The sequence below is a fragment of the Crocodylus siamensis genome, chromosome 2 (genome assembly GCF_052110815.1).
Source record: "Crocodylus siamensis isolate JL-2025a chromosome 2, ASM5211081v1, whole genome shotgun sequence".
Lineage (NCBI taxonomy): Eukaryota > Metazoa > Chordata > Crocodylia > Crocodylidae > Crocodylus > Crocodylus siamensis.
The window spans coordinates 145,175,201-145,201,741 of NC_143396.1; the positions used below are offsets into that span (position 1 = coordinate 145,175,201).

Genomic DNA, 26,541 nt, shown 5'->3' on the forward strand with positions numbered 1-26,541 from the left:
ATGTACATGTTATGGTATTGCAAATGCTGTGGAGTCACTTGCCTCCAGGATAAACTATAGGAGACATGGCAACTCAAGAGGTGCAGCCCTTCATCCAGCTCCCTCATGCATTCCTAATCGTCTTTTCACATGGTTCAGCTACTTCCATCTTCTCCACAATCTCTGTGGGATGGTGAGGATTCTGTGGTAGACACGGAGAGAAGCAGCCTAACTTGCAAAGGGTGCATCTACATGTGTTTTTTAATGCAGAGCTGACTAATTTGTTCAGAAGTAAAGCATCACTGCCTACACATGAGCAGGTATTAGGGAGCAGTAAATTTACTCCACTGTAGGATAGTACTGTCTCCTACAGCAGAGTAACTGCATGTGCTGAAACACATGTGTAGATGGTGACAGGTTGGCTGGGGCATGAGGGTACTAAAGTGCAGGGGCTGCCTGATACCTAGCCCTGCACTTTAGTAGCCTGTGTGCGGCCGGGGTGAGTGGCTGGAGCTGGCGGTGCTCAGGGTGAGTGGCCGGAGCTGGCATGCCCCAGCCAGCCCATCTGCCACCCAATCCCCTTCCCTGGTTTAGTTTGTTATATCTATTTGTGGTGTCTGTTATTAGACTATAAGCACGTCAGGTCAGGACTTTTTTTGCCAACACCACGCCCCATGTGGGATCCTGGACATGGGATCAAAGTAAAAAGAATTCATAACTGCTTTCCACTGCATTTTATAAAGAAGATATTTTTGACAGATGGGGCACAAATCATACACAGTGGGCAGGACAGAGGATTCCTGACTCTATATGGTGCCCTGTCAATGAGCATAGCAAACTGCACACACGGGAAAATGTATTTCAGCATTTTGCTCTGCTTTCCCTGGTGTTGGTGAGGATTTAAATTTCTTTGTCGGTACCTTATTTAGCCTCAGCTCTTGCAATATGATCTTACCAAGGGGGAGGTGACTTAATGGCACATGTGGCTGAATCTCTAGAGCTAAAGGAGAGGTAGACAGGTAGTGGTCATCTCTTCCTTGGATTGTGAAGAACTACACTCTCTTGTCCTTTGTCATGTTCTGGCTTGGTAAGCAGGAAGCATGATGGAAGTATTTATATTGCTCTTGAATGGCTGTGTTACAGAATCATGCTTCCAGAGTACTGAGTTTGTCAGGAGCAGGCTTTGCATTTTCAAGTTGAGACTGAACTGTGTGTATGCATGCATACCATTCATCTTATTTTCTCAGGCTAGGGACAGACAATACACACAAACTGGTTTAAGCGGTCAGAAACTGGTTTAAAACTGTAACAGACGTTCAGTGCACATAAACCAGTTTGAAAGTGGCTGAAACCTATTTGAGATAAACGTGGTTGAATGTAATACCAGACTTAACTGATTTGGCTCAAACCGGTTTATGCAATATCTGTCCCAGATCCCTTGCTGATTTAAGATAAACCAGACTCCCCCAGCATCCCTGCATGCTCTCTGGGCTAGGTGGGGCTCTTTGTTCCACAGCAGGGCTGTCCCCTCCCCTCTGCTCCCTGGCTGGAGCTCTGGCAGAAACTTGCAGGCACAGCAGCATCTGCCTGGCTTTCTCCTGCTCCCCAACTCCTCTTGTCACTCCCTGCTAAGCAGGGATCCCCTGTCCCCTCTGCCTTACACAGACACCTCAGCATTAGCTAGCAGATCACATGCTGGCTACGGTCCATGCTGTGGCAGACAGTAGTGTTGATTTAGGGCTCATTGGAGCTAATCAACAGCTCAGCTGGTAATGTCCCTTTCTTCCTTCCTTGTTTAAGAAGATCTTGAACTAATGAGAGAGGCTGTTTGTTTTCTGATGGGGTGATAAATGCTGATAACAGTGCTGATAAATACTCTTATCAAGGAGTAGGGGGGCAGGGGAAAGTCCTCCCTAATCCTAATGGGGGTTGGCCGCAGGGAAGGGAGAGCTGCTTTAGCACTCCCTGGCTTCTAGCCTGAGCCACTGCAGGCATGTGCCTGCATGTCTGGAAAGTCTATACAATTACAAAGTGATTTAGCCTAGCCAGGTTAGACTAACCTGTAAAGATTAAATCCGTTCAGGCTCAGGCTCAGGCTTTTTGAATGTGTGTCCCTAGCCTTAGGGTTCTGTCTACAGAGTTCAACACTGTGCTGCTCTTTCCCCTCTGAACCCTATCATTGTATTAAAACCATTTGGAGATATATTCCCTGGCTGTTTCTACTGCAAATATCCATTCCCCTGTGCCCAGGTCACCAAGCACATCACATTCATACGCATTAGACAGAAAAGACATGTTTGTAATCTCCCTTGCCACTCTAGGATTCCCTTGTTCCTGTAAACTGACTCATATCTCAGTAGCATCAGCATTGAGGAGAGCAGTTAGTGAGAAGTAGCAGAGGACTAATTGCTAAATTCACTATTTAACATACAGGATAGTCAATAAGGATATTAAGTAGGAATTGTAAAAGGCTGGTTTCTCCTTGCCCCACCCAGTACCACACCATGCATAACAAGGAGGTGGATGAGACCATAAAATGACTGTTCTTTAATGAAACCCCCCCCCAAAACTTACCAAAATACCTTGCTTGGGGACAAGTTGCAGTGATGGCTGGTTGTAGCTCTGTATCAAATCCCAAGGAAAATCTTCCTGTGTGGGCAAACGAGAAGCAGAATTTGGCCTGGGGTTCCTTTAGCTTGTGTTCATACTGAACAAAGTTTTCCAAGTTGAAAGAATGTTACTGCATTAACTCCTCTTCTGTTCATCTCCAGGACTCAAAGTTCTCTGCCTTGTGAATGTTTTCTTTATGGCTTTAAAAGCAAACTGTCTTAATCTCCTTTTAGTTCGTTTATATTTTCTTATCACTAATTTCCCACAAGCCCATCCTTATTCCTGTTCAGCTATTACAGCATTTCTGTAAGTAAAGCAAAGAGTCAGAAGCAGGGCGTACACCTACTTGCCACACCCGAGTTTCCTGTTACATAAATGTTGCACAAGCTTAAAAGAAATTAATTAAGATTGTTAGCAGTTTAGCATAGTTTAACTATTGCACCCAACTACAGAGACTGCTTCTAGGATCTGGCTGAAATGGCCTTCCAGTTTTCAGTACTGTATTGTATCTCCTTCTCCCTCTCCCTGACCAACCCCTCCCCCCCATAACAATTGTACTTGACTTTGGCATGGGGCTGACCTATAATTGGCCCTCCTCCAGTCTTGACTGTTTTTGTACTTGCAGAATTTGTGTAGCTCAGGGATGGTCAAACTTTGTGGTAGATATACCGCAAACTAAATCTCTGCCTTCCCTGAATGCCACTCCAATCTCCTTCCTCTGCAATCTGCTTCCTTCCCCATGCTCCCTGCCTGATCTGCCATATGCCACATAGAGGCTGCCTGTGCCACTTGTGGCATGTACTGCAGGTTGGTCTTCCCTGGTGTGTAGACCATAAAATACAAGATCAGAATTTTTGTGCAATGCAGGTTGCATTTTGGTATTTTTAATGCATTTAGCCCTTTGGGTCAGTTCATTGGTTATGTGATTCTCCAACAGGATTTTGTAAGAACATAGCAATTCAGTGCCTTCATTTGTAGTTACTGGCTTATAGCCAGGGAACAACTGTTTTTCCTAAAAATGGAACCTGAAAATATGAGGTCATTTAATGTTCAGGGTCAACTTAGAGTCAGAACACTACCATAATAGATCTTCAATTTGCAGAACAATCACAAATTTGTATCAATTCAGGAAACCTTATTGCAGAAACACATTGATTGCTACTTGCTTATATTGCGATAGTAGCTAGAAGTCTCATTCATACGTGGATTCCCATTGTTCCAGCCATTGTACAGGAGATTACATGAATACTTGCATTAGCGCTTTATTATATAAACAATGCACCATCAACTGCTGTACTCCCATTAGCAAGAGCTATTTCTATTGTTCCACATGCATACACAATTCTTTACAGACAAATTGGAGGGAATAACGTCACTGGTCTCAGAGTGTGAAGTGACAGAAGACAGCCTGCCTTCATGATGGTAGTGACACAGGGGATGGAGTTGTAGGGAGGCAGGGCTGTGGCCCCCAAGTAACACAGGGGAGAAAGGACTGGGCCCAGGCTCAATGCAGAGGGGTGGCCCCCAAGCTGGGGCGGAAGCAGCAGGCCTGGCCGGGCCCAACATGGCAGTCACAGCGGAGGGGAGGGGAGGGAAGGAGTAAGCCCTGCTCCCCTGCGTCAGCCCCGAGCTCCAATTCCCCGCCACACACACACTGCTGGGTCAGCCTAGGCCTGCTTCTCCCTTCCCCCCACCGCTCTGGCAGGGAGGGGGAAGGGAGTGGGCCTGGACCCCAAGCAGCAGGAGGGAGTGGGCCTGGACAGGGTCGGGGCAGGGGCAGGGCTCTGTCCCTGCTCGCTCCCCCATCCCCTTCTCCTTGTCATTCTTGATGGGCAATTGGCTAGTCTTATATAAAGACCTGGGTATGGCTGGCAACCCACCCCTAAGCAGCCCCCTCACCCACAGTCCCCTCCACACGTACCGACACACTGACCCGCATCCCCCCACATTCCTCCACACTCACCCACCCCACCTTCCCACCCCTCTCCTGCAAACCCCATATCCCCCCAATCACACACCTACCATGCAATAAGGAAACCAAAAGTAAACATTAAAACATAGATATTTAGGATTTATTTTATTATGATGCTAGAGACACTGGTAGGTTTCCAACTTGCTTTAACTTTGTAAATATAGCAAAAAAACATTGCCCATTTGATCAATCCCTCTCTCTCTTTTGTTTTAATTGTGGAAGAATATGGATTCTGGAATACTTTAAAAAGTGAATTTGGGATGCTGTTTCAGCAGTCTAGCTACCACAAGGGGCTAGTGTCCCCAGATACCAAGTGGCTGGGCCTCAGAAGCTTCTATTTGTATTACCCAATTATCGTGGGCCCTGAGGCCCATGTGGCAGTTGGGGAGCAGGAGCAGAGGGAGCAGGGCACATGTGTGCCACACGTGTACCCCCTTAGCTCAGTGGCGAAGGCAGCAGCTGTGGAGGAGACAGCAGCGGGGGCAACAGCTGATTCCCCATAAAGTAAGTGGGGCAGAGGGTACAGCACAGCTGAGGCAGATCCAGAGGGGAAGCTCTTTGGAGCCTCTTAGCTCGCTTGACAGGGAGCTGCGCTCCCGAGCCGTGCGCGGGCAGGAAGACCGTTGGGGCGGGGGGGATCTAGCAGGGGCCTTTCCCCAAAGTGGGGGAGCAGCTCCCGGGGGTCTTTCTCCCAAGCAGAGGGGGGCAGCTCCAGCTAGTCCCTTGGGGTGGTATTGCCTGCTACCCCAGGATCCCAATGGGAGGGTCATAGGGGGTGGGGCGGGGCCAGCCGGCACGCACTTCTGGCCTAGCTGGAAGGCCTGATTGGCTGAGGGGTCAACTGCCGGAATTTCAAACCATGGGCTTTAAAAAGCCCGCAGTTCGAAATTCCCCCGGCAGTTGGGGAGCAGGAGCAGAGGGAGCAGGGTGCACGTGTGCCACGCGTGTACTCCCTTACCTTGGTGGCGAAGGCAGCAGTTGCCTCGCCGGGGGAGGGGGCTGCAGGAAGACGAGGAGACACCACGTGAGCAAGACAGGTGACAAATGCAAGGAGTGCCCAGGTAAGAAACTGGGGTTCAGTCTCCCAAATCGGGGGGTGGCACACGCAGCTAGGCAAGGCCTTAAATGCCTATATATCAATGCTCGTAGTATGGGGAACAAACAGGAGGCACTCGCCCTCAGAATAGCCAGTTCAGACCCAGACATAATAGGGCTTACAGAAACGTGGTGGGATTCATCCCATGACAGGGCAGTTAGCATTAGGGGCTATAGGCTTTACAGGCGGGATAGAGAAGGAAGGAAAGGTGGGAGTGTGACACTATGTCAAGAAGCAATACACATCCTCTGCCAGCAGAATGGGGTCAGAGGAGGGGCAAGCTGAAGTGCTCTCGGTCAAGATACAAGGGGGCTGTGGGGAGAGAGATCTAACTGTGGGCGGTCTACTACAAACCCCCCAGCCAAGGGGTGGAGCTGGACCGGGGAAGGGATGTAGTTACCCAGACATCTGCTGGGAGGAACAGTCAGCCAGGTCAGACCGTTCCAGGAGGTTCCTGGCTGAGATACAGGGCCTCCACTTAATTCAGGAGGTGCACAGTTCCACCAGAGGAAATGCCCTGTTGGACCTGGTCCTGGCCACAGGTGACGACCTGGTAAGGGACCTCCAGGTTCTTGATCACCTGGGTGATAGCAATCATCGCTTGCTGGAATTCACCATCCAACGCAGGGTGTCAAGGGCCTGCAGCAAGGTGGTAGCCCTAGACTTCAAGAGGGCCAACTTCAACAAGTTGAGATTAGTGGGAGAGGCACTGGGATGCTCCAGAGCAGGGGAACTCAGTGCCCAAGATGAGAGGTCGTTCCTTAAGGAGACGATACTCAGGGCCCAAGGGGCGACCATCCCAACAAGAAGCAAGGGGGCAAGAGTGCCCAAAAGTTGCCCTGGCTCCACCAAGGGCGTCCGGGAATGCCTGATTGCCAAAAAGGTGGTGTACAACTGATGGAAGGGGAGTGCTATCTCCAAAGAGGAGTATACCTCCTCTGCTTGGGCCTGTAGAGGGGCTGTCAGGAAAGCTAAGGCAGAGATAGAGCTAGGACTAGCATCCAAGATCAAAGATAAGTCCTTTTTCAAATATATAGGGAGGATGAAGAAAGCACCGGGAAATATGGGGCCCCTGCAAGATCCTCTGGGCAATCTGGTGGTTGCGCCAGAGGAGAAGGCAGACAACTTTAACCAATTCTTCACCTCTGTTTTCTTGTGCAGGGACCGGGACTTCCCCACCATGATGCAAGATGGACTTGAGTGGAATGCCTCCAGACCTCAGGTTGGGGAGGACCAGGTTAGCGAGATTCTGGAGGGGTTGGACGTGTTCAAATCAGCAGGTCCAGATGCGCTCCACCCCAGGGTGTTGAGGGAGCTTGGAGGGGTTATGACAGGGCCCTTGGCACGGTTTTACGAGCGCTCGTGGTGCTCGGGCCAGGTGCCAGATGATTGGAAGATAGCAAATGTAGTCCCCATCTTTAAAAAAGGGAGGAGGGAGGACCTGGGCAACTATAGGCCCGTCAGTCTTACCTCAATCCTAGGTAAACTCTTTGAGAAGATCATCAAGGAGCACATCTGCGATGGGCCGGCTTCAGGGATGATGCTCAAGGGCAACCAGCACCGTTTCATTAGGGGCAGATCATGTCAGACCAACCTGATTGCCTTTTATGATCAGGTCAAGTCACAAAAGCATTGGATGCAGGTGTCGCCATGGATGTAGTCTTTCTGGACTTCAGCAAGGCCTTTGATACCATCTCCCACCCCATCCTCTTTAAAAAACTAGGCGACTGTGGCATTGATGCCTACACAGATGGATTGCAGATTGGCTGAAGGGTCATACTCAGAGCAGGGTGGGGGACGGGTCATATTCAACCTGGGGAGAAGTGGGCAGCGGAGTCCCCCAGGGCTCGGTCCTTGGGCCTGCACTGTTCAATTTCTTCATCAGCGATTTGGACGATGGGGTGAAATGCAACCTGTTTAAATTTGCTGATGATACTAAAATTTGGGGTGAGGTGAGCACGCTAGTAGGGAGGGAAAGACTGCAGCAAGTCCTAGATGGGTTACACGGGTGGGCTAACAAAAACAGGATGCATTTCAATACTGACAAGTGCAGGGTGCAGATCTGGGAGGAGCCAAGCAGGGTTATTTTGCCCCAAGTGGCACAATTTGCTCCACAACAAAGGGCATGTCCAGGCACGTGCGCTGAGGCAAAGAGCCCTGGTTCAAATTTACACTGCTTCTATTTGAGTTTGTGCAAGCATACATGCTTGCATATGTGGATGTGCCCAAAGAAGTTAACCCCAGACATGCTAAAATTCAGTAGTGAAACCTATTTCCCATCTTCCAGTCCAGCACTCAAGGCATGTATTGTATGCATGTGCTCTGGGATGAACCGGGGGGGGGGGGGGGGGGGGCGGGGGGCGGGAAGCGTATTTTAATTAGTGTGGCAATGTACACAAGCCTATTCATATGCCGTTCCTTACACAAACTCCATTTTCTGTCTGATCAAAAATTTTGCATTTTGCAACTCCTATATGGGTCCAATAATGATTGGATTGTGCTTATAGCATTACACAGTTCCTAAAACAGGCTAGTGGCTAATTGTAAGAACCACACCCCACTTATTTATAACTTCCATATCCATATAGTTTTTAGATCTTGTTTTTCTCTTTATTTTTATACAATAGACAGTATATACCACACATTACTTCTAATCATGTCATAGAGCAAATTTTGCAACTAGAATATTTTGCAAAGCTAAGGTTACACAAAGTTTCACTACCTTTGCTTCTATGGATGCCCAAGCATTGAGTGAGTCTTGTTCAATTTAGCAAAAGTGCTGGTTGTCTACATAAGCATAATTAGTGAGCATTCACACAAAACACTGCATTCCCATGAGTCTATAGTAGGGTTACCATACGTCTGGGTTTTCCCGGACATGTCTCTTTTTTGGCCCCCTGCACTGTGACCAGGTTGGTTTTTAAAATACAAGCAAAATATCAAATGTTCCTTGCTGTTCCTCTGTCCTCCCAGGCCAGGTGCTTGGGGCTGAGAGCAGTGGGCAAGGTGCTTGGCTGTTGGGGGAGGGGGAGTCATGTGATACTGACAGCCAGTCACTTTGTGGGAGAGCAGAGGAACAGCAAAAATTGGCCAGGGGGAGGCGGGGAAGAATGGAGAGAGAAAGCAATGTGGGAGCTGCTTGGCTTGGGCAGGGGGCTGCAGGGGGCTGTGGTCAGGGGTGAGGGGCATCACTAGGTAGGGGGGACCGTGGGTGGAGAGTGAGGGGCACCAACAGGGGTTGGGAAGGGAAGGGGCTGCAGATTGGGGGGTGAGAGGCTGAGCTGCCTAAGCTGCTGGGGGGCTGCAGGTTGAGTGAGGCACTGGCACTGGGGGGCAGGGGCTATGGGTAGGGAGTGAGGGGCACTGGCAGGAGTGAGGGGCATGGGGGATGGGATGGGTGACTGGGTTGAGTGTGCAGGGCCCTGACAGTGCTAGGGGCTGCAGGTTGGGAGTGAGGGGCACCGGCAAGAGGTGTGGGGCAGGGTAGTGCTGTTTGGGAGTGAGGGGCACTGGCAGGGCTGGGGTCAGTGGGTCTGGAGTGAGAAGCAGCAGCACGGTGGGGCTGGGGGGGGGTGGTTTGTCAGTAAGGGGCAACAGAATGGGCAGGGGCAGGGCAGCGGCATGTCACTGCCCCCCCCCATCATAACACCCCCCCCCCCCCGTAAGGCCATTTGCTTGGCATGCCATGGCCAGCTCTGGCTCTGGGTAGCTGCTACCAGCCACAGAGCCCAGGCTGCTCCAAACAGGTGGCTGGGAGTCTGCAAGCCCTGCTGGAAGCAGCCCGGGCTCCATGACTGGCAGCAGCTACAGAGCCAGGGCTGGCTGCAGCTCCATGCTGGTGGCAACTGCACGTGCACCTTGGGGTGGGTTGTGCTACCCTACTGTCCGCCTCAGTTGCCACCAGCATGGAGCTGATGCTGAAGCCCAGCACAGTTGTGTGCAGCCGGCTTGCTACAGCTGCCCAGAGCCCAGGCTGGCTACAAACAGCTGCGCCAGGCTCCGGAGCCCAGTTACCAGCTCTGTGCCAGGAGTGGAGGAGAAACCAGGGATGTGCTGCCTCAGGCCCCTCCCCCACCCACTCCAAGGCGCGCATGCATGCGCTGGTACAGAGCTGATGCCTGGGCTCCGGAGCCTGGCGCACCTGTTTGCAGCCTCCAGGCTGCAGCTGCCCAGAGCCCAGGAAACTTATTCCTGAGCTTATTTGGTTGGCTCCAGTCCCAGAGCCTCTGGTCTCAGCCTTGAGGCTGGGGCAGGGGCATGGTTTCAAGGTTTTGAGCAGCTTGGGGACTCCAGAGATCCAGGGAGTGCTGGGAGCTGGATTTGAGGTGATCTGGCCTCTGGGCATCACCTTTGGAAGGAACGACCTTCCCTTCTCCAGACCTGAGCTCTCAGAGACACTGGGCAGAGCTATGTCACTGCTGCTGCTTGTGGAACGATGCAGCCTGGGGCTGTTCCAGTCTCCTACTGGGACCCCAGACCAGTGGCCCCAGCTCTGCCACTACCATCCTGCATGGCCATGTACAAGTCCCCTGCTCCTCTGTGCACTACAGCTTAGAGTGAGGGTGGGATTTGTTCCCCGGGGTGAGGGTCTGGGGGGGGGCATACCCCAGGAGCCCATGAGGAGGCTCTGGCTTACTGCCTCAGTCCCTTCAGGGTGCAAGGACAGACTCCCCTGGCTCCAGACCAGCTCTCCCCTCCTCTGCTGCACTGGTCTGACCCCAGAGCAGTGCCCTGGACCCAATGGGGTGTTAAAGTATGCAGCACTGTCAGTCCAGAGCCAGACTGGTTTGCTTTCCTAGGGGAAAACACTCCTTGATGCCCCCTATGCTTGCTATCTTGGCACCAGGGTGGAGGGACTGTGGTGGGGATGCGCCATCATGTGCTCATCCAGCTTCTCTGAGGATAACTGTTTAAAGGTCCTAAATGGTCCTGCCAGCTTAGGGCCTTAGCTGTATGGAGTGGGTGGGTGGCTGGGCTGATGGGCAGGCTCCAGGCTGGGGCCTCAGCTAGCTGTGCTGCAGCCTGGGGGCTGGCTCCCCTGGGAAGCACAGGGGCTCCAGCGGGCCCAGGGCATTGCTGGGTCGGACTTCGTCTGGTGGCCTAGCAGCCCAGCTCCCACGTGCCCACATATCTGGTTCTGTGTGTGCACACATGTATGGTTCTGGTTGTGTGTGCGCGCGCACGCGCGTGCGCGTGAGTGTGCGCGCGCGCGTGTGTGTCTGGTTCTCTCTGCTCTCCTTTCTCTCTCTCTTTTCTTTCTCTTTCTCCTTTTTCTCTCTGCCTCTCACTGCAACATGCAGGTAGGGGAGCAGTGGGGTAGAGGGAGCTGCACAACAACAAGGAACCCAAATCTTGTTCCTTCCCAAGGAACACACAACAAAGGCAGCATTTATGATTATTAAATAAACTAATATGCAGTGCGTCCTGCTATGTACCCCCTCCCCACCCCCCAATTTGTTTTTCTGGCATGCCAGCACTCCAGCACCTTTCAACAAGGTAGACATTGTGGTTTCTTCAGCACTCCAGCCAAAAAACGTTGCCTACCCCGCCCTAGACTCTATAGGTACATTTCAGTTCACTTGAATATGAAGCATTTTTTATCCAACGAGTTATTAATTTGTAACTAAATTGTAAACTAATTTGAAAAGTCAAACTAGAGATAAACAAGGTTATATGCATTATTTGAATCTGGTATCAGAGAAAGGAGGGTTCTGGGCAGGCCCTTGTTTACTGTAGCCACTGCCAAATATGTGCAGAAATTACATTTGCTTATTCTATTCTGTCTATCACTTGAATCCTCTATCACTTGAATACTCTAACACCATTCTGGACACCATGATCAATATCCAAGATGGTAAAATTCAAACCACCATATATAAAAACCCCACAGACCAACACAGATATCTACTGAGCCAGCAATCACCCCAAACACACCAAGAAAGCTGTAATATACAGCCAAGCTCTCCGATGCCACCAAATTTGCAGCGAGGAGAACACCCGTGACCACCACCTCACAAATCTCACAAGGGCCTTCGGCCAACAGCGACACTCCTGCAGAGAGATAGATCCCACTTTTGAAAAAGCCACCCAGTTACCATATGAAGATTTACTGCAATTTAAAAGGAAAAAAATCCTCACAAATCACACCCCATTAGTTATGACACATCACCCTTTCCTGGAACCTACATGGAAAATCCTCAAACAATTGCAACCCATACTAGAAGACCCAATTCTAAAGAGATCTTTTCAGAAGCACCCATCCTGGCCTTCAAACAAGCACCAAACCTTCCTAACCTCATCACCAGAAGCAAGCTCCCTATCACACAAACCACATCAACAAGTGGATTCAGACCATGCCAGGACAAGAAATGCAAAACCTGCCAATGTATCTCCACCATCCCCACTACAACTACCCCCCCACCAAAGAACCATCACCATTCCTGGATCTTACAGCTGTATCTCCAGAAATATTACATCTCACCCAGTGCACCAAATGCCCGGAGGGGTAATATGTTGGAGAAACCAAACAATAACTGCACACCAGAATGAATGTACACTGAAAATCTATCAAAGACAAGAATACCCAACTACCTGTGGGTACGCACTTCTCACAGGACAATCACTCCCTCTCCGATCCTCAAAGGGAACCCACAAAACACCTTTCATACATGAGCTGATGAACTTCACTTCATAAATCAACTGGATACAAAAAAAATCATGGACTCAATATAGACATTGTTTTTATGACACATTACAACCTGCCTAACATCTGATTCACCAGGTACCTGCCTGACAGTCTCTTTTCTACCTTGTACTCTATCACTGCACTGTGTCTCCCCCTTCAGCCTTTTTTTCCCCTGCTCTCTTCCCCCTCCCCCTTCCTTCTCTGCCTCACTTTTTGTCTTCCTAATTCTACCTATTTACATTCTCACTGACATCCTGCCACACTTTTAACTTCTTTCATTTCCTGGAGTCTCAGAACAGCAGAGACTCCCTATGCCTGATGAAGGGTGACTGTGCCCAAAAGCTTGCTAAGAACTGTTTTCCAACTACTCAGTTGGTCTAATAAAATATATCATATCTACTCAAAGAACTTTGCCTGCCTATGCCCTTAGATAAAAACAGATACAACCAAAAACCCAGCATCTTATATCCAAGACATTTCTGCTTAATTAAGCCCAAGCTATCCAATACTTCTGTAATAAAATGCCGAAGACCTAACATAAATAAACATTTAAATTAAGTTCCAGACATGGCCAGGTAAACAGGGCCAGTCCACAAGCCAGACTGGGCCCACAAACTCCCCTACCCACATACCAGATCCAGTACAAACAGGCTAGGGACAGAAGTTACACATAAACTGGTGTATCTAGCAAATACTAAGTAAAGTTGTTGGTAAATATGGGAAGCTGCCTAAGGGAACCAAAGACAGAGAATACTTGGTGTGCATGACTGCTACAAAGAATCCAGAGAAAAAAAAGGACAAATGCTTTTTTTAATATTCACCCCAAACTTAGTATTTGTTCTACCTATAAGTCAGGGGTTGTCAACCTTTTTTGGTTGGTGGCGAGCAAGAGGCCTGCTGTTCCCTGCCACCTTGCTTCTGCCTCCTGTGACCTGATGCGGCAGGGAGCAGAAAAGCCCTGCAGAAAATCTCCTCGCCACTTCTCACTGCCTCCCCCGCTGCCCCAGTGATGCACCTCCTGCACATGGGGCTGTAGTGAGGGTAGTGGCATGGGGTTGCTCCTCTCAAAGCAGTGGCAGGCACTGGAGGCATGTCACCAAGGCAGCAAGAGGGGGGCAGGGGCAGCTTACACCGGCGAGGAATCCCCGCACGGCCCTGCTGTCCTCAGCCATGCTAGGTCACACCTGCTGGCTCTGGAGGCCCCAAGGAAGGGAAGCAGGCTGGGAGCTTGAGCCTGGAGCCTGTGCCTGCCCCGGGTACAGATCTGGTGGGCACGGGTCTACCCTGCCCCTCAGGAGTGCGCATGGTAGTGGGGAACCAGCCCTCCCCCTCCCCCTGGATGAGCCACCTGCAGTCCCATTCTGTTCCTGCCTGGGCCCTGCAGCTGCGCATTGTGGCCCCAGGCCCCAAGCCCCATCGGGCTGGGCAGCAGCCTCAGCCTGCACCTGCCACCTGCCCCTGTCCCTGGTACAGATCTGGGGCGGGTGCAGGTCCCTCCCTCCCCCCTGGGAGTGCATGCAACAACGGGGAGCCACCCCCCCAGCCCACGGGGGTGGGAGAGGGGGCAGGGGTCTGCGGACCTGGGTCCATACCCCTGGCAGCTGGGGCCTCCTCCAGCAGGGCTGGGGGAGAAGAGGCTGTGGGGGAGAGGGGACAAGGGGCACCAGCTGTGGGGACTGTGGGTGGTCTTTAATTTTAATCACAGATTTTGGGTTTTTTAGCAGAGAATTTGTGATTTTTATATCAGGGAAAACCAGGATCCCTGCTAATAAGTGAATGGATATATGGCTACTACAGTGACCACTGGGCACATGAGATGCAGAGATGGTTATATCTTACTATGACAGTTTTGTGGGTTTTTCTTTAACTTATTAATAAATCAACCTATCAGAAAAGAAATGTAGCATTTAAAGATACCCCCCAAAACATACACAGACAGGTATTTAACTTCTGTTATCAGTGCTTCCCTAATTCAAGTCAGTGTCCACAGGCTTGTGTTTTTTCTCTTCCTTTCAGTCTTTGACAGTTCTTTAATGTTCTAGTTGATGTTAAGCTTTTGTGTTGCTTCATCTCTATCTCATAATTTACTCCCCTCTTCTTCTTCAGAACTTTTTATAATACAGATCTCACTATCTTCTATTAATTTCTGATTTAGTCCTAATTTGTTCACACAGAACTTGCACTTTAATATTCCAAAAAGTTATTCAAAATTTTTTGGTTTGGAAGCAGAGTTTCCACCAATCCTGCCACCCCTTTCCCCTTTCCCCATACCTGTACCTGACCCCTGCTGCTTGTCCCTCTTGCCACATGCCCCACTGCCCCTTCCATGCCTGTGCCTTCCTCCTCTGCTGCCTGTCCCTGGTGCCTGACTCACCTTCACCCTGCCCTTGTCCCTCCCACATCCCTTTCCTGCCCCCAACCCCGTTGCCTCCTGCTCCTTACTTACCTTCAGCCTTGTCCAGCAAAAGAAGCAGCAGCAGGCTGCACAGTCTCCTGCACATTCCTCCCACAAATCTCAAACAACTGGTCTCCCCCAGTCTTCCACTTCCCCCCTAGAATATAATATCACCCACATGCCTCCCACCCCTCAGCTCCGGTGCTGGGGCTGCAGCAGCCTGCTGCCCCAGGCCAGTACTCAAATCTAAGATGAGGCTTTTGTCGCCCTCCATATTGACGGGGAAGGAAAAATCATCTTGGATTTGAGTAAATCTGATAACCACTGTAATTCCATATTAACATACCTCGAAAGAAAAGAAAACTTAGCATATAGATACTGTATGATTTAGTAACGAATAGCTTCAGGTTTAAGACACTTTAACAAACCTGTTTAAATATTACAAATGTGCTAATGATTTAAGGCATCAGAGTACCAAAAAAATTAAGTAACATCCAGTTGGAAGGAATCCAGTTTTCTTGGTCCCCATGCAGACTGTTGAAGCATCAGTATGAATTTTGTATATTATCTGGTTATTTATGTAGTTTTAAAATGATAAAGATGCTATTCCAAATCTCTAGGTATCCTTATACATTAATTATACAATACAGTAAAATCCCCAAGACATTCAAATAATCATTCTAATAGGAAATAAAGCAACCAGATACTTAGAACAACTCATTTGTCATAATTGCAGCACTGCTTGGGCTTTGGTCATGACTATAAACTATTAACTTTTGCCAGTACAGCTGCGTTGCTCAGTTACAAAGAGGTGACCAACAGAGATGGCAGAGTGAAGTTCATTAGTGTAGGCCAGTGGTTCTCAATCTTTTTAGACTCAAGGCACCCCTTGGAAAATGGTAACTCTTAGCCTTTTACTCATTTTTTTGACTGAAGAAAAATAATAGAGCAATTCTTCTGTTACAGAGAACTCATAAAAGACTGCAACCGGTTAGAATGTTTTTAGCACTAAGGATTCCTATCTGAAATCTTTAGATTTATTTTGTGAATCACATTTGCACTTCTAACAGTGCTAACATTCCATGTCACCCTGTGGCATGCCAGGGTGTCCAGGTACCCTATTGAGAATCCTGGTGTTGACAGTTATTCTGCCAAAACTATAGTTTTATTGGAATACTGTATTTTGCTCAAGACTGCTGGAACAAATTATACTAGCAAAACCAGTTTTGTCTCATAAGCTCCATCTATACTGATGTAGTACAGCTAGGCTGGCAAAATGTTCCTAGTATAGATAGACCTGGCCATTGTCAGGTGGTAGTGTTGTGAGAAGGCTGCTAGAAAACCTTCCCACATCACCTTTTTGTTGCGAATCATTCAAAACACTGTATAACTGCAGCCAAGCAATTATAGAGGGGAAACCTATTAACTTGTCATTCCTTGTTTCTGTATCCAACAACTTTATCAAATTGAATTGCCTGTAGCTTGTTCAAAGCTGCTAAGGCACGTTCTGGAAGTATTCTGAAAAAAAATGACAGAACAAATTAAAATAATTATTATAAATTTAAACTATGGATACAGGAGTGAAAGGAAGGGAGAATCCCAAATTCCCTTGCTCTATCTCCAGTTCCAAGATTTAAGAAATCCAAAAGTATTAAATAAACCTATGATGTTTTTACCCTAGAAATTGACCCCTCTGTCATTCCTGCACTTGTGTTAGTTCGTGAAACAAACCAAAAATCATCAATGGTTTCATAAGCATTTCTCAGCTGCTCAGCAGCACATACCTCTGGTCTATGGTGGATAAGAACTACTACCAGCACTAGGTCCTTTTCTTTTGGCTTGACAATTCTAAGAATCTTCACTATGCTCTCCTCTCTTAAGGCCATTCACCTCAGGTGGCAAGGGGTCACTGTCTACCTCTACCTGGACAACTAGCTAGTAAGAGGACCCTCTTTTGACCCAGTGTCAGAGAGCCTGCAAACTATGATATGGCTCTTTTGGACTCTGAGTCAGCTATTAAATATACGAAATTCAACTTTGCTTACAGGGCAGAGACTTGAATTCATAGGAACCTTTGGGATTCTGTGACAGCTTGGACCTACCTCCTGCAGGATTGTTTGCAGTCTTTATGAGAACTAATGCTACTGTTCAGAGGGCAGTCCTTGATGATAGTAAGAAATGGCTCTCCTCTAGGCCACATTCTACGCCACCTTAATATTTATGCAGTATAGCATTTGCATATCTGGCATTATTCTATTTTTCCAGAGTGTACCTCCCACTCTCTGGAATACCAAGATAGACCCTTTCAACAGGATCATTCCCTACACTGGGGTGCTTAACTTTCAGATGGTGTGCCAAGTGAGGCCAATGGAACCATAGTATCTGGCCCACGAGACTCCCCATGGATCAGGAAATTTGACAGCAGTGGAGTGATGATAATAAATCTGGCTACCTTCCCCTGCTACCAAATTCCCAAACTCCAAGCCCTGCACAGCAGGCTGGGGCCAGGTCTGCCCACCACCATGGTTGAATGAGTTTGGGCTATGCCCCCTCCCCCCAACCTCTGACTGGAGGGGGCTGGGCTATGGCCCCTTTCCCACTGAGGCTGGGATGGGGCCAACTCAAGCCCCCTCCAGCATAGGCAATGCCCCCTTTTTCCCCTGCAGGGTGGGCCATGCCCCCTCCCTCCCTGTGGGGCCAGGTTGGAGCTGAGATTCCCTTGTCTCCCCTGTATGGCTGGATGGTGCCCTGCTGCAACTGCCCTTGCCAGATTGGGGCTACCAGCAGAATCCATTTGGCCAGTCAGCCAAAAAGGCTGAGCACCACTGTCCTATACCATGATTGTAAAAACAAGTACTCAGTTCCCCAATCTTTCTGTGTATACTGAGATTATTTAAAAATGGACTGGCTGACATCCAATTAAAACAGGAAGTGCCTTTCCTGCTCCAGGGGAGTTCTCTGCTCAGACTCCCTGTACGATGCCTCCTTCATCCTGTAGTCAAGATGCCTCTGTATGCCTTCCCACTCCACACGTCTGAACCCAAAGGTACTCTACAAGGTGAAACAGGACTTGGTTTAGATGATCCTATTACCCCACTCCCATGTGGCTGAAGCAATTTTGGTACCAAGACCTTCTGCTGAAGTACATGAGGAACTTCAGGGTTCTGCTCCTTATTTCAGACTTCCTTATCCATGATATGGAGAGTGCTTACACAGATTCATACTCCCTTCTTCTCACAGACCAGAGACTTGATGGGTCTTGGAAATCAGGTGGAGCTGCTCTTCCTAACTAAGCAACATCTTTGCTCATACAGGAGTTTTCTACATGTAATTACCGAGCAAAGTGGTGGAGGTTTTCTAGCTGATGTCAGATAAGAAACCTTAGCTCTAACCAGTCTTTGTTTCAACTATAGTGCATCTTCAGGAGCTTAAGCCTGTAGACCTATCCATCAGCTCAATCAAGGTACACAAGGCAGCTATCCTAAATGACTGTCCTCTGAATGAGCACTGGCATATTTATTACTTGGCAGAGCTGAGATTTGGCAGTGCCTGAGCAAGGTCTTTCCTCCAGTGAGAAACCCTGAACGACCCATGTTCAGCTTGCAAGAAACACCGTGGTCCAGATTCCGCCCAGGATGCAAGGCAAGTTTGACACCTCTGCTCTACACAATCACAGAAATCTCATGGGCAGGTGCTGCATTTGGTAAAGTGGATTTTTGGTTATTTGCCTATGGCATTCCAAAACCTGTCTCTGCCTATGTGTGCCTTTGTTTTAAAATCACCCACAGTCAGAGTGTCCTTATGGACAGTATCTTAAATGGGAAAGAAAAGTTGATTACCAGTAACTGGAGCTCTTTAAAATACATATATAGATATACAGATCTATATCCTGCCGTCTCCTCCAGATCATGGGCGGTACATGACTGTTGTGAGAGAAGCAGGAAATGCTCTCTGCCCTTTGTTCCCTCAGCACAGGGCATAAATAAAGACAGGGATACAATGTACCCTATGTGTACTGATAAAGCAATAAGTCTGAGTGTTTGATATATGCGCACTTCACAATGAGGAAGTGTATTGGCTCCTGTGCTCCTTATCTGCCTTGCAGTGCTTTGAATTCACTGTTGTTCTAATAGAAGCCACCATGCTTCCTTACTATGGAAGTTTCAGGCTGCAATTTTAATGAAGTTGTCTGCCATGTGTTTTTATAGATCTAATGCCTCAGGAGGTGTTCAGTCTTGTCATAGCCCCCTTTAACACCCTGGATTTGGAAATCGGTACATCCCTTTTTGGTGTCAGATTCGAGGGCTACATCTACCCTCACACCCAAGCCCTACGCCACCTTGATGTTAAGTGTCTTGTTCAGTGCGTAGCTTGTCTAAGCAGTCAATCTCAACTACAGCTTCAATGTCTTGTTCAGCAGACTCAAGGACTGTTAATTCTTGACCTTTGGCAAATATATCCACCCTCTGCATACAAGAATTCTTTAATGACACTTGCCCTAAGTTCCATGCTATATTCAGTCACAGTCTCACTGTTGCACATGCTTCCCCAAATATTTGCCTCTTATTTCTGTGCAAGAAAAGTTGACTGCCACTATAAGGTATTGACTGAAGTTGCTCTTTCCTGTTACCAGCAGTAGTTTATGCTTTACACCCATCTTAATAGTGTCTGATTCTTCAGACCCTGTGTTTGCTACACTCTGTTGCACTGTCTCCCTTGGCATGTAAAGTACACCAGCTTTACTACTATCGCATCTAAGCCTTAGCTAAAGTGCACATTACCTTACCAGTATGAACCTTCCTGTAGATTCCTGAAGTGTATCAAACAATAATCTAATTCATACCCTATAAAGTGCAACTGTGCCACACTATCTAACCAAGTGCTTCATGCTGAGACCTAATGTGTTAGTGCGGGCAAAAGTTAATTTTTATTTTGTGTTCTAGCTAGGAGTGACTGAGTCCTGCAGCTCACTCAGTACTTCTTTGATACTTAGTTCCAGATAGACTCCCTATCCGTCTTCTGATAATAAACTTTAGGAAGCACATCCTTAGTCTCTTACTGTTTCTGTATACCCCCTCCTGCCTCAGAAGGCTCTCTCCAGATCCTTAGGTCTGCAGGGAGGTTTCTGCTCTTCCTCACTCAGTGTTCTGTATCAGGCACCACTCCTCTGTCACCAGCCCCACTGAGCTCCTTCTCTGTTTCTCTCTCTTCCCTTAAGTTGTTGTTCTGGCTCCCTTTTAACTGGTTAGCCTGCCCATTTGCAGGCTAGCTGCTTCTTAAAAAGGGGGTGGCATGGCTCCAGCTGCTTTCTGGGTTGCTCTTGTTCCTGCCAGAATGTTAAGCTTTTTTTTAACCCCTTTTTTGTCCTTGGTTTCCTCACATTCTGCTTATGGACAACATGACTCAAAACTGTGGTAAGTACCTTCTTTCTCTGGCCCTTTTCTGATTTTCATCTGAGATACCTAAACTTCAACTTCTCACTGAGGCAGAGTGGGTTTGCCAGGCAGCAGAGAAAGTGAATCCAGCTCCCATCCCAAACTCAACCATATAGCAGGGTACTAGATGTGTACGACTGCTCATTTCACTGCTACAAGGGCGAACCACAGTCTTTGAAAAGAGGGTTAATTATTCCTTTTATATGCAATACACAAGAGAGAATTTCTTGCTTAACAAGACCCTCTTAACCAAGACAGGAACTGCCCTGCCTTAATACAATATTCTAAGACAAGTGTTTTTTATGTTTTAAAATATTTTTATATATGTTTGTTTTGTGAACAAATTTGCTTTCTTTGCTGTCCTACAATACAGCAACTATTTGACATCAGTATACTATTTTGAAGTCAAATACAATAGACTGGACACTTGGAAAGACTCAGAGCTGAGATCTATTTTCTATTGTTTACTATACTTACTTTTCCATGAATAGAAAGATGTTCAAAGATGATGGAACAAAAATCATTTTCTGATTGATCAGAATCCCCTCTAGGAGTTTTTTAGCAACCATGTCTGGCTCCAAAATTGGCATTAATCTGAAATTAAAGGACAAGATACATTTAAGGGTTGCAATCATATAGTAGTTCATATAATGAAGACATTAAGGACAACATAATTCAAAGTAGGATACTTCAAATATTCGAAGTAACGCAAAAGATAAGACAGGGTGGTACCTTAGAGCAGTGGTCACCAACTGGTCGATCGTGATTGACTGGTTGATCAGGGAGCCTGACTGTCGATCTCAATCTGGGGGGGCTCAGCCCCCTCCAGACTGAGATTGACAGTCAGAGGCTTCATGATCAGAAGTGGCAGGACGCACGTGGGGAGTGGCAGGACGCATGTGGCTGGGCTAAGCCACGTCCCCTGTCTCTGGGGCCGGGTCCGGGGAATGGGATGATCCCCTCCGTGCCCCCTGCTACCCGGTGAGTGGGGCCCTGGCTGCGCCAGGCTGGGGGATGGTTGGAGGCTGGGTGGCTTGTCTACATGGGGGGGAGGGGCTCCCACTGCTGCATGCACCCTGGCAGAGGCCCGGGGGGCACATGTCCCCCAGATCAATGTCCCCTCTAAGGAGCAGTGGTCCGTGAACGCACTGCCTTGGTCTGGCATGGGACACTTACTGAAGGGGGTTGGGGGCTGAGGGTTGGGGGTCGGAGGCCAGGGGCTGGAGCTCGGGGCCAGTGGGTGGAGGCTGGGGGCCAGGGGCTGCGAGCCAGGGGCCAGAGGCTGGAGGCTGGGGCCAGGAGCTGGGGGCCAGGGCTGGAGCTAGGGGCCGAAGCCAGGGGCTGGTGGCTGGGGTTGGGGACCAAGGGCTGGAGCTGGGGGCTGGACCCTGGCGCAGGCTCCGCTGGCTCCAGGGAAGTGATCTGCTCCCCCACATCAGGGCCAGGGAGAGAAGCATTTCCCCGGGCCGGCAAAGCCCGTGCCAGTCCCCAGCGCCAGCCTGCATCCCTGCCTTGCCTCACCTCGGGGAGGAGCTGCTGCCTGCCCCAAGTGAGGCTCCGCCAGCTCCGAGACACTGTGTCTGTGTGTATGCATGTGTGTGTGTACATTTGGCCACTGCAGGGGCAGGGAGCAGGAAGAGGCAGGTATGTGCCCTCCAGCCTGGTAGGGTCCACACAGCCTCCCCCGTCAACACTAGGAGGGGTAGAAGGAGGGGGCCTCCATTTTTGTGTTTGCCCAGGGCCCCAGTACACCTTAATCAGCCTCTGTCCTCCCCTCTGCCCCGCACTGACCAGCTGGGTGGGGGGACGGGGGAGCGGGGGAAGCACGGTAGATCCTGGGTTGCCCTTTCCTTCAAAAAGTGAGCTTCACCTTAAAAATACTTACCTCATTTTTGGATTTTTGACAAAGCTGGTGTTGATAAAAATAGGACAAAGGCATGTAGTTTTTATTCCATCTTTTCCTAATGCAGACAGTTCTTGTGTTAGAGCTTTATGAAATCCAACTGCAGCAAACTTACTTGAACTAAAAGAAATTACGAACAACCAAGATGGAAAATTATTTCTAATCCTAGTTACTTGTGATAATCTCTTGCACATCTGTCATTTAACTCTACTTAATACAAACCATCAGCAAGTTGGGGTAGTTAGTTTTAATAACAAGTATGTCTTAAGTTTCTACCTCCTCAGCACTCTATTCTTAGATTTTAAGAGGCGTGTTTACAAGAAGAAAACTAAAATCTGAGTTTACATAAATGGAAACTGTCTAAAAAAATCTGGAAATTATGTTTTGCCTTCCCAAAGAAAGATGCTTCTACCTTTTTTTAAATATCAAATGTTTGAGTTTCCTCTGTATAGTCTTATTCTTTACTTGGTTAGCTTTAAACTAACATACATGTTATATCAAAAGTCTCTGCTGAATATCATTAAATCAAAACTAGTGTTAGAGCTTCACTAGTGTGAAGAGTCTTTTACAGTGGATTGGAGACAGAAACTGAATTAATACTTACTTTTTTAAAAATTGTAAATGAACTTAAGTTTATCTACTGGAATTTCTTTATTTTTAACTAGGTATGTATACATTCTGCGTATCTAACTACAGTGAACTAGTATCCAAATACTGGTTAATGGTATATACTGGTTAATGGTATAATTTAGTATTTATGAAGTGTCAAATAAGTTGTAAGATTTTTGGAAGAAAGAAAGGTATTTAAAGATTTTAAAATAAGGGAAATAGCTCAGTCCTATTAACCGTTAAAAATAATGTGAAACTCAGCTACCCTTCACTTCATCACTAATGCTGTGACAAATTTTTGCAAAAGAATTTTCAGTCTAAAATAGTTAAATTGCATGCGGCTTCAACTGAACAGCTACCAATATACTGAAGGGGTTTTTTTTTATTCAAACAGAATATCTACTTGGCTCACCCCTTCTGTGTAAAAGGCTATAAGAAGCCTTTTGCAAGGAAGTATTTGTACTAATCTCCTCTTGAAGGTTCTCCAATTATCATCAACTTGCAGGTGGAGTTTACACCTGTAGCTGTATGCTTTGATTCTTTGAAGCCAAACTACCCATGTTTCCTCTGTCTTCACCAGCGAGATTCCAAGAGAATCTGGTGGAGCTTCACAGATAAATTAAAATCTTAAAAGGATAACTGCTATGGAGCTAGAAGAGGATCTCCCCCTGGTCCCATGCTGCCACTTCCTTCCCTTTTCCCAACTTTTTCCTCAGCAGATTCTGGAATGCATAGACATTGTTCTGAAAGGTTGAGAGAGGGAGAACTGTGCTTTATAAGCACTAGGATTTCAGGAAAGCTGGTCTATGAGTAGAGGGCCACTCCACACACAGTTCTGTGTTATTACAGTCTGAACCTCTGAATTTATGTCAAGTTCCTCAGTGATTTACTGAATTCACTGATGAAAGTTTTCAGTCTTTGGTATTATTTAATCTACTAAATGGAATGTCTACAAAATCATCAGATAGGTAGAGCCAATATACAAGAACAAAAACATAAATCACTGAAACCTCAATCAATTAGATACAAATCCTAAGAAACTAAGTATAGTGGCTACAACATCACACTAGGCAAGATGGCTTTAGCAAATTTCTTCACCTGGGAAGAGCTCTGAAGCTAAATTTATTGATTTGGATACTGGATTATCATCTGATTGAAGATGGGGCTAGTAAATAAAGTTCATTATTTTGTTAGTGGTGCTTTTTTGTATAATGGCATCTACCTTACAAAAAGCCTTCAGGACTGAATTTGTAATTTTGGTATTGGTTGCAAGTACTCTTTGCGAGTGAAAAAGAGCAATTGTAATATAAGAAAGGAGACTAAAATTCAAAACCACATACCAATAAGACAACATGAAAGAAGCTGGCATATGACCCGCTGCTGAAGAAACTGTAACAATATGGCCATGGTTATTCTTCATCATTGTTGGAAGAAATGCTTTTGTTGTCTTGAAAATAATTAAAGGAAAAAAAATGTTTTCCATACATTTTAAATATTTCAGATTATTAGCTAATGAATTTATAGTCTTTACATTTATGGGGATTGAAGCTTCTTATTAATTTGATGTATAATGCAATAGTCTAACTTAAAAATAAGTAAAAAACATGCAAAGTAGCAGATTTTCACAAATATTCATGTGCCTAAAAATAAAGATGAGTTTTTCATGGTATTTTCACTTAAATATTTACTATTGACTGATTTTAGATGGCACCTTCAATAAATTTTCAAAAAGAAGAGATATTTCAGGGAAGCGTGATGTAAACATTTTAAAGGACAGTTCGCATTTTTTTGCTTCATTGGGTTTTACTGGTTTTAATTTGAAAACAGAAAGCCATAGATGTCATTCAAATTCATACAGTAAAAACCTTCCGAAATATTTTTATATGTTTTCCTATATTTTTCCAATACACAGAAAAAATCTTTACTGATAACTATAAAAATTAAGCAGGGACAGGATGACTATCAGGGATTAGAATTTAACAAGTATGTAAAGAACAAGGATGAGAATAAATGGATAATTTTCAGCATGCAAAAGTTTGATTAGCTTGATTGACAACAGGGTATTCCAAAGATTATCACTAACATGGATACTGTTTAATCCCCTGGAAAAGGGGGTGAACAGTAAAGGAGAAATTTTTAGAGGATACAGTAAAGTGAGTCACAATGGCTGATTTGAGTGGAGCTGTACCAATGTATTATCAGGAGAGAATCTGATCATACATTAATGCAAAATGATGGCCACACTTAAAGTTCTGTTCTGGGTCAGGGATTTATAAGGGGGAACCGGACGGTCAGCTAACCCCAACCTGCCTCTCCAGTGCTAGTGAGCGGGCAGATGGCTAGGCCATGCTGGAGGATTCAGTACAGCCTTGACCAGTCTGGGTTACAGGCTGTAGGCTGGGAGGAGCAGTCATGTGGTCAAGCCAAAGTGCCAGGCTGTAGCCTGACCGTTAGTAGTTAGATTATATAGGACTTAAAATATACAATATGCACTATGGATGTGTTACGGTTATATTGATAACATTTACTCTTCAAATGTCATTACTGTGTTTACACCTCAATCTTAAATAATGTATCAACAGTATAAAGAAAAAGTGTTAATATTTAAGGTTAAAGTAGGCTGAGTGTTTATATTTAATGCTAACACACAAGTACAGGGCCAGGCAAAATACAGACTGTGGGCTGAACCTGGTCCACCAGGCCATTCTACCTGACCTGTGCGGCTCCTCCAAAAAAAAATTACCAGCTTACGGCTGCCCCTCCAAAAGCTGGCAGGAGGTGTGAGCTTTCAGAGGTAGCATATCAACGGACCAGGCGGGCTCTGTGCCTACCTGTGTGGGACTCCTGGCACTCCAGCTGGAAGCCCCATGTGGAGGCACTGAGCACAATGACATATGACCAGACAGTGAGTGGGCAAGGGAGCTAGTGCCTGCAGTCCTGGGAGCCCCACATGGAAGCATGGCACCAACCTGGCCCGGTGGCATGCACTCTCAGCTGCAGTGCTGAAAGCCCCACCTGCTGACACAGGCCAGCCTGATGGCACATGTGTGGGGGTAGGTATGGGGAGTGTGGGTGGATGGGTGTGGGCTGCGCCCCCATGACACAGCCTGTGGCAGCAACAGCAGCAGGCAGGCCTTTGGAGTGCTCATGCCTTTGGCGGAGAGAGTCCCCCCCAGCAGCGTGAGGCTTTGGCTGAGTCCTGGGAGCTGCATGTGGTGGCATGGAGCTGGCCTGGCCCGGCCCACTGGTGTGCACCTTCAGCTCAGGCCAGGCAGGCTCTGTGCCTCCACGTGGGGCTTCTAGCAGCACTCCAGCAGGGAGCTGCATGTGGAGGCACAGAGCCTGCCTGGATCCAATGGCATAAGGACCAGGAGCCGTGAAGAGTCATGTGCCATCAGATGGGCTCTGTGCTACCATGTGCAGTGCCCAGCACTGCAGCTGCGAGCATATGCCCCCACCAACCCATGCAGATTTCCACATGGAGGCATCAAATTCCAGCCTGCTGTGCCAGGAGCCCCGCATGTTAGCATAAAGCCAACTCTGTCTGGTCTGAAGGTATGAGCCAGTGGGCCAGGCTGGGCTGGCTCTGTTGCCATGTGCAGCTCCCACTTAGCCAGGGATGCTGGGAACTTCTGCCAGCCACAGGTTGTCTGCTGCTGCTGCCAGTGGCAGGGACTAGGGTCATATAGCAGGGGGCCCACACCTCCCTGCAAACCCCATACATACTCTCATACCCATCCCCTGCTGACAGATCCCACACCCACCCACAACCCCCACCTCCCTTCACAAACACCCCCACAAACCCCACACACACCCTTTCACAACCCCCCCACATGCAAATCCTACACCCCCCCACC

At 47.6% G+C, this 26,541-nt stretch overlaps 1 protein-coding gene across 8 annotated transcripts in view; it reads right to left on the reverse strand.

The window, feature by feature from the left end:
* HSD17B11 (hydroxysteroid 17-beta dehydrogenase 11) overlaps window positions 1–26,541 on the reverse strand; it is a 58,026-nt gene that overhangs the window by 21,876 nt on the left and 9,609 nt on the right. For 3 of the 8 annotated variants that reach the window (XR_016440861.1, XR_016440860.1, XR_016440859.1), the window contains exons 4-7: window positions 24,025–24,131; window positions 22,058–22,195; window positions 20,650–20,766; window positions 2,554–2,893 (exon numbers count right to left, since the gene is read on the reverse strand). Coding sequence is in view for 2 of the 8 variants with exons in the window: in XM_090037034.1 (XP_089893160.1) it covers window positions 16,168–16,255; window positions 20,650–20,766; window positions 22,058–22,195; window positions 24,025–24,131 (450 nt within the window). In the remaining 6 variants the exon portion in view is untranslated. Of the gene's footprint in view, window positions 1–55; window positions 182–2,553; window positions 2,894–9,289; window positions 16,256–17,416; window positions 17,789–20,649; window positions 20,767–22,057; window positions 22,196–24,024; window positions 24,132–26,541 lie in introns of those variants that run through there. The other 5 variants (XR_016440864.1, XR_016440862.1, XR_016440863.1 and 2 more) reach the window with 5 other exon arrangements.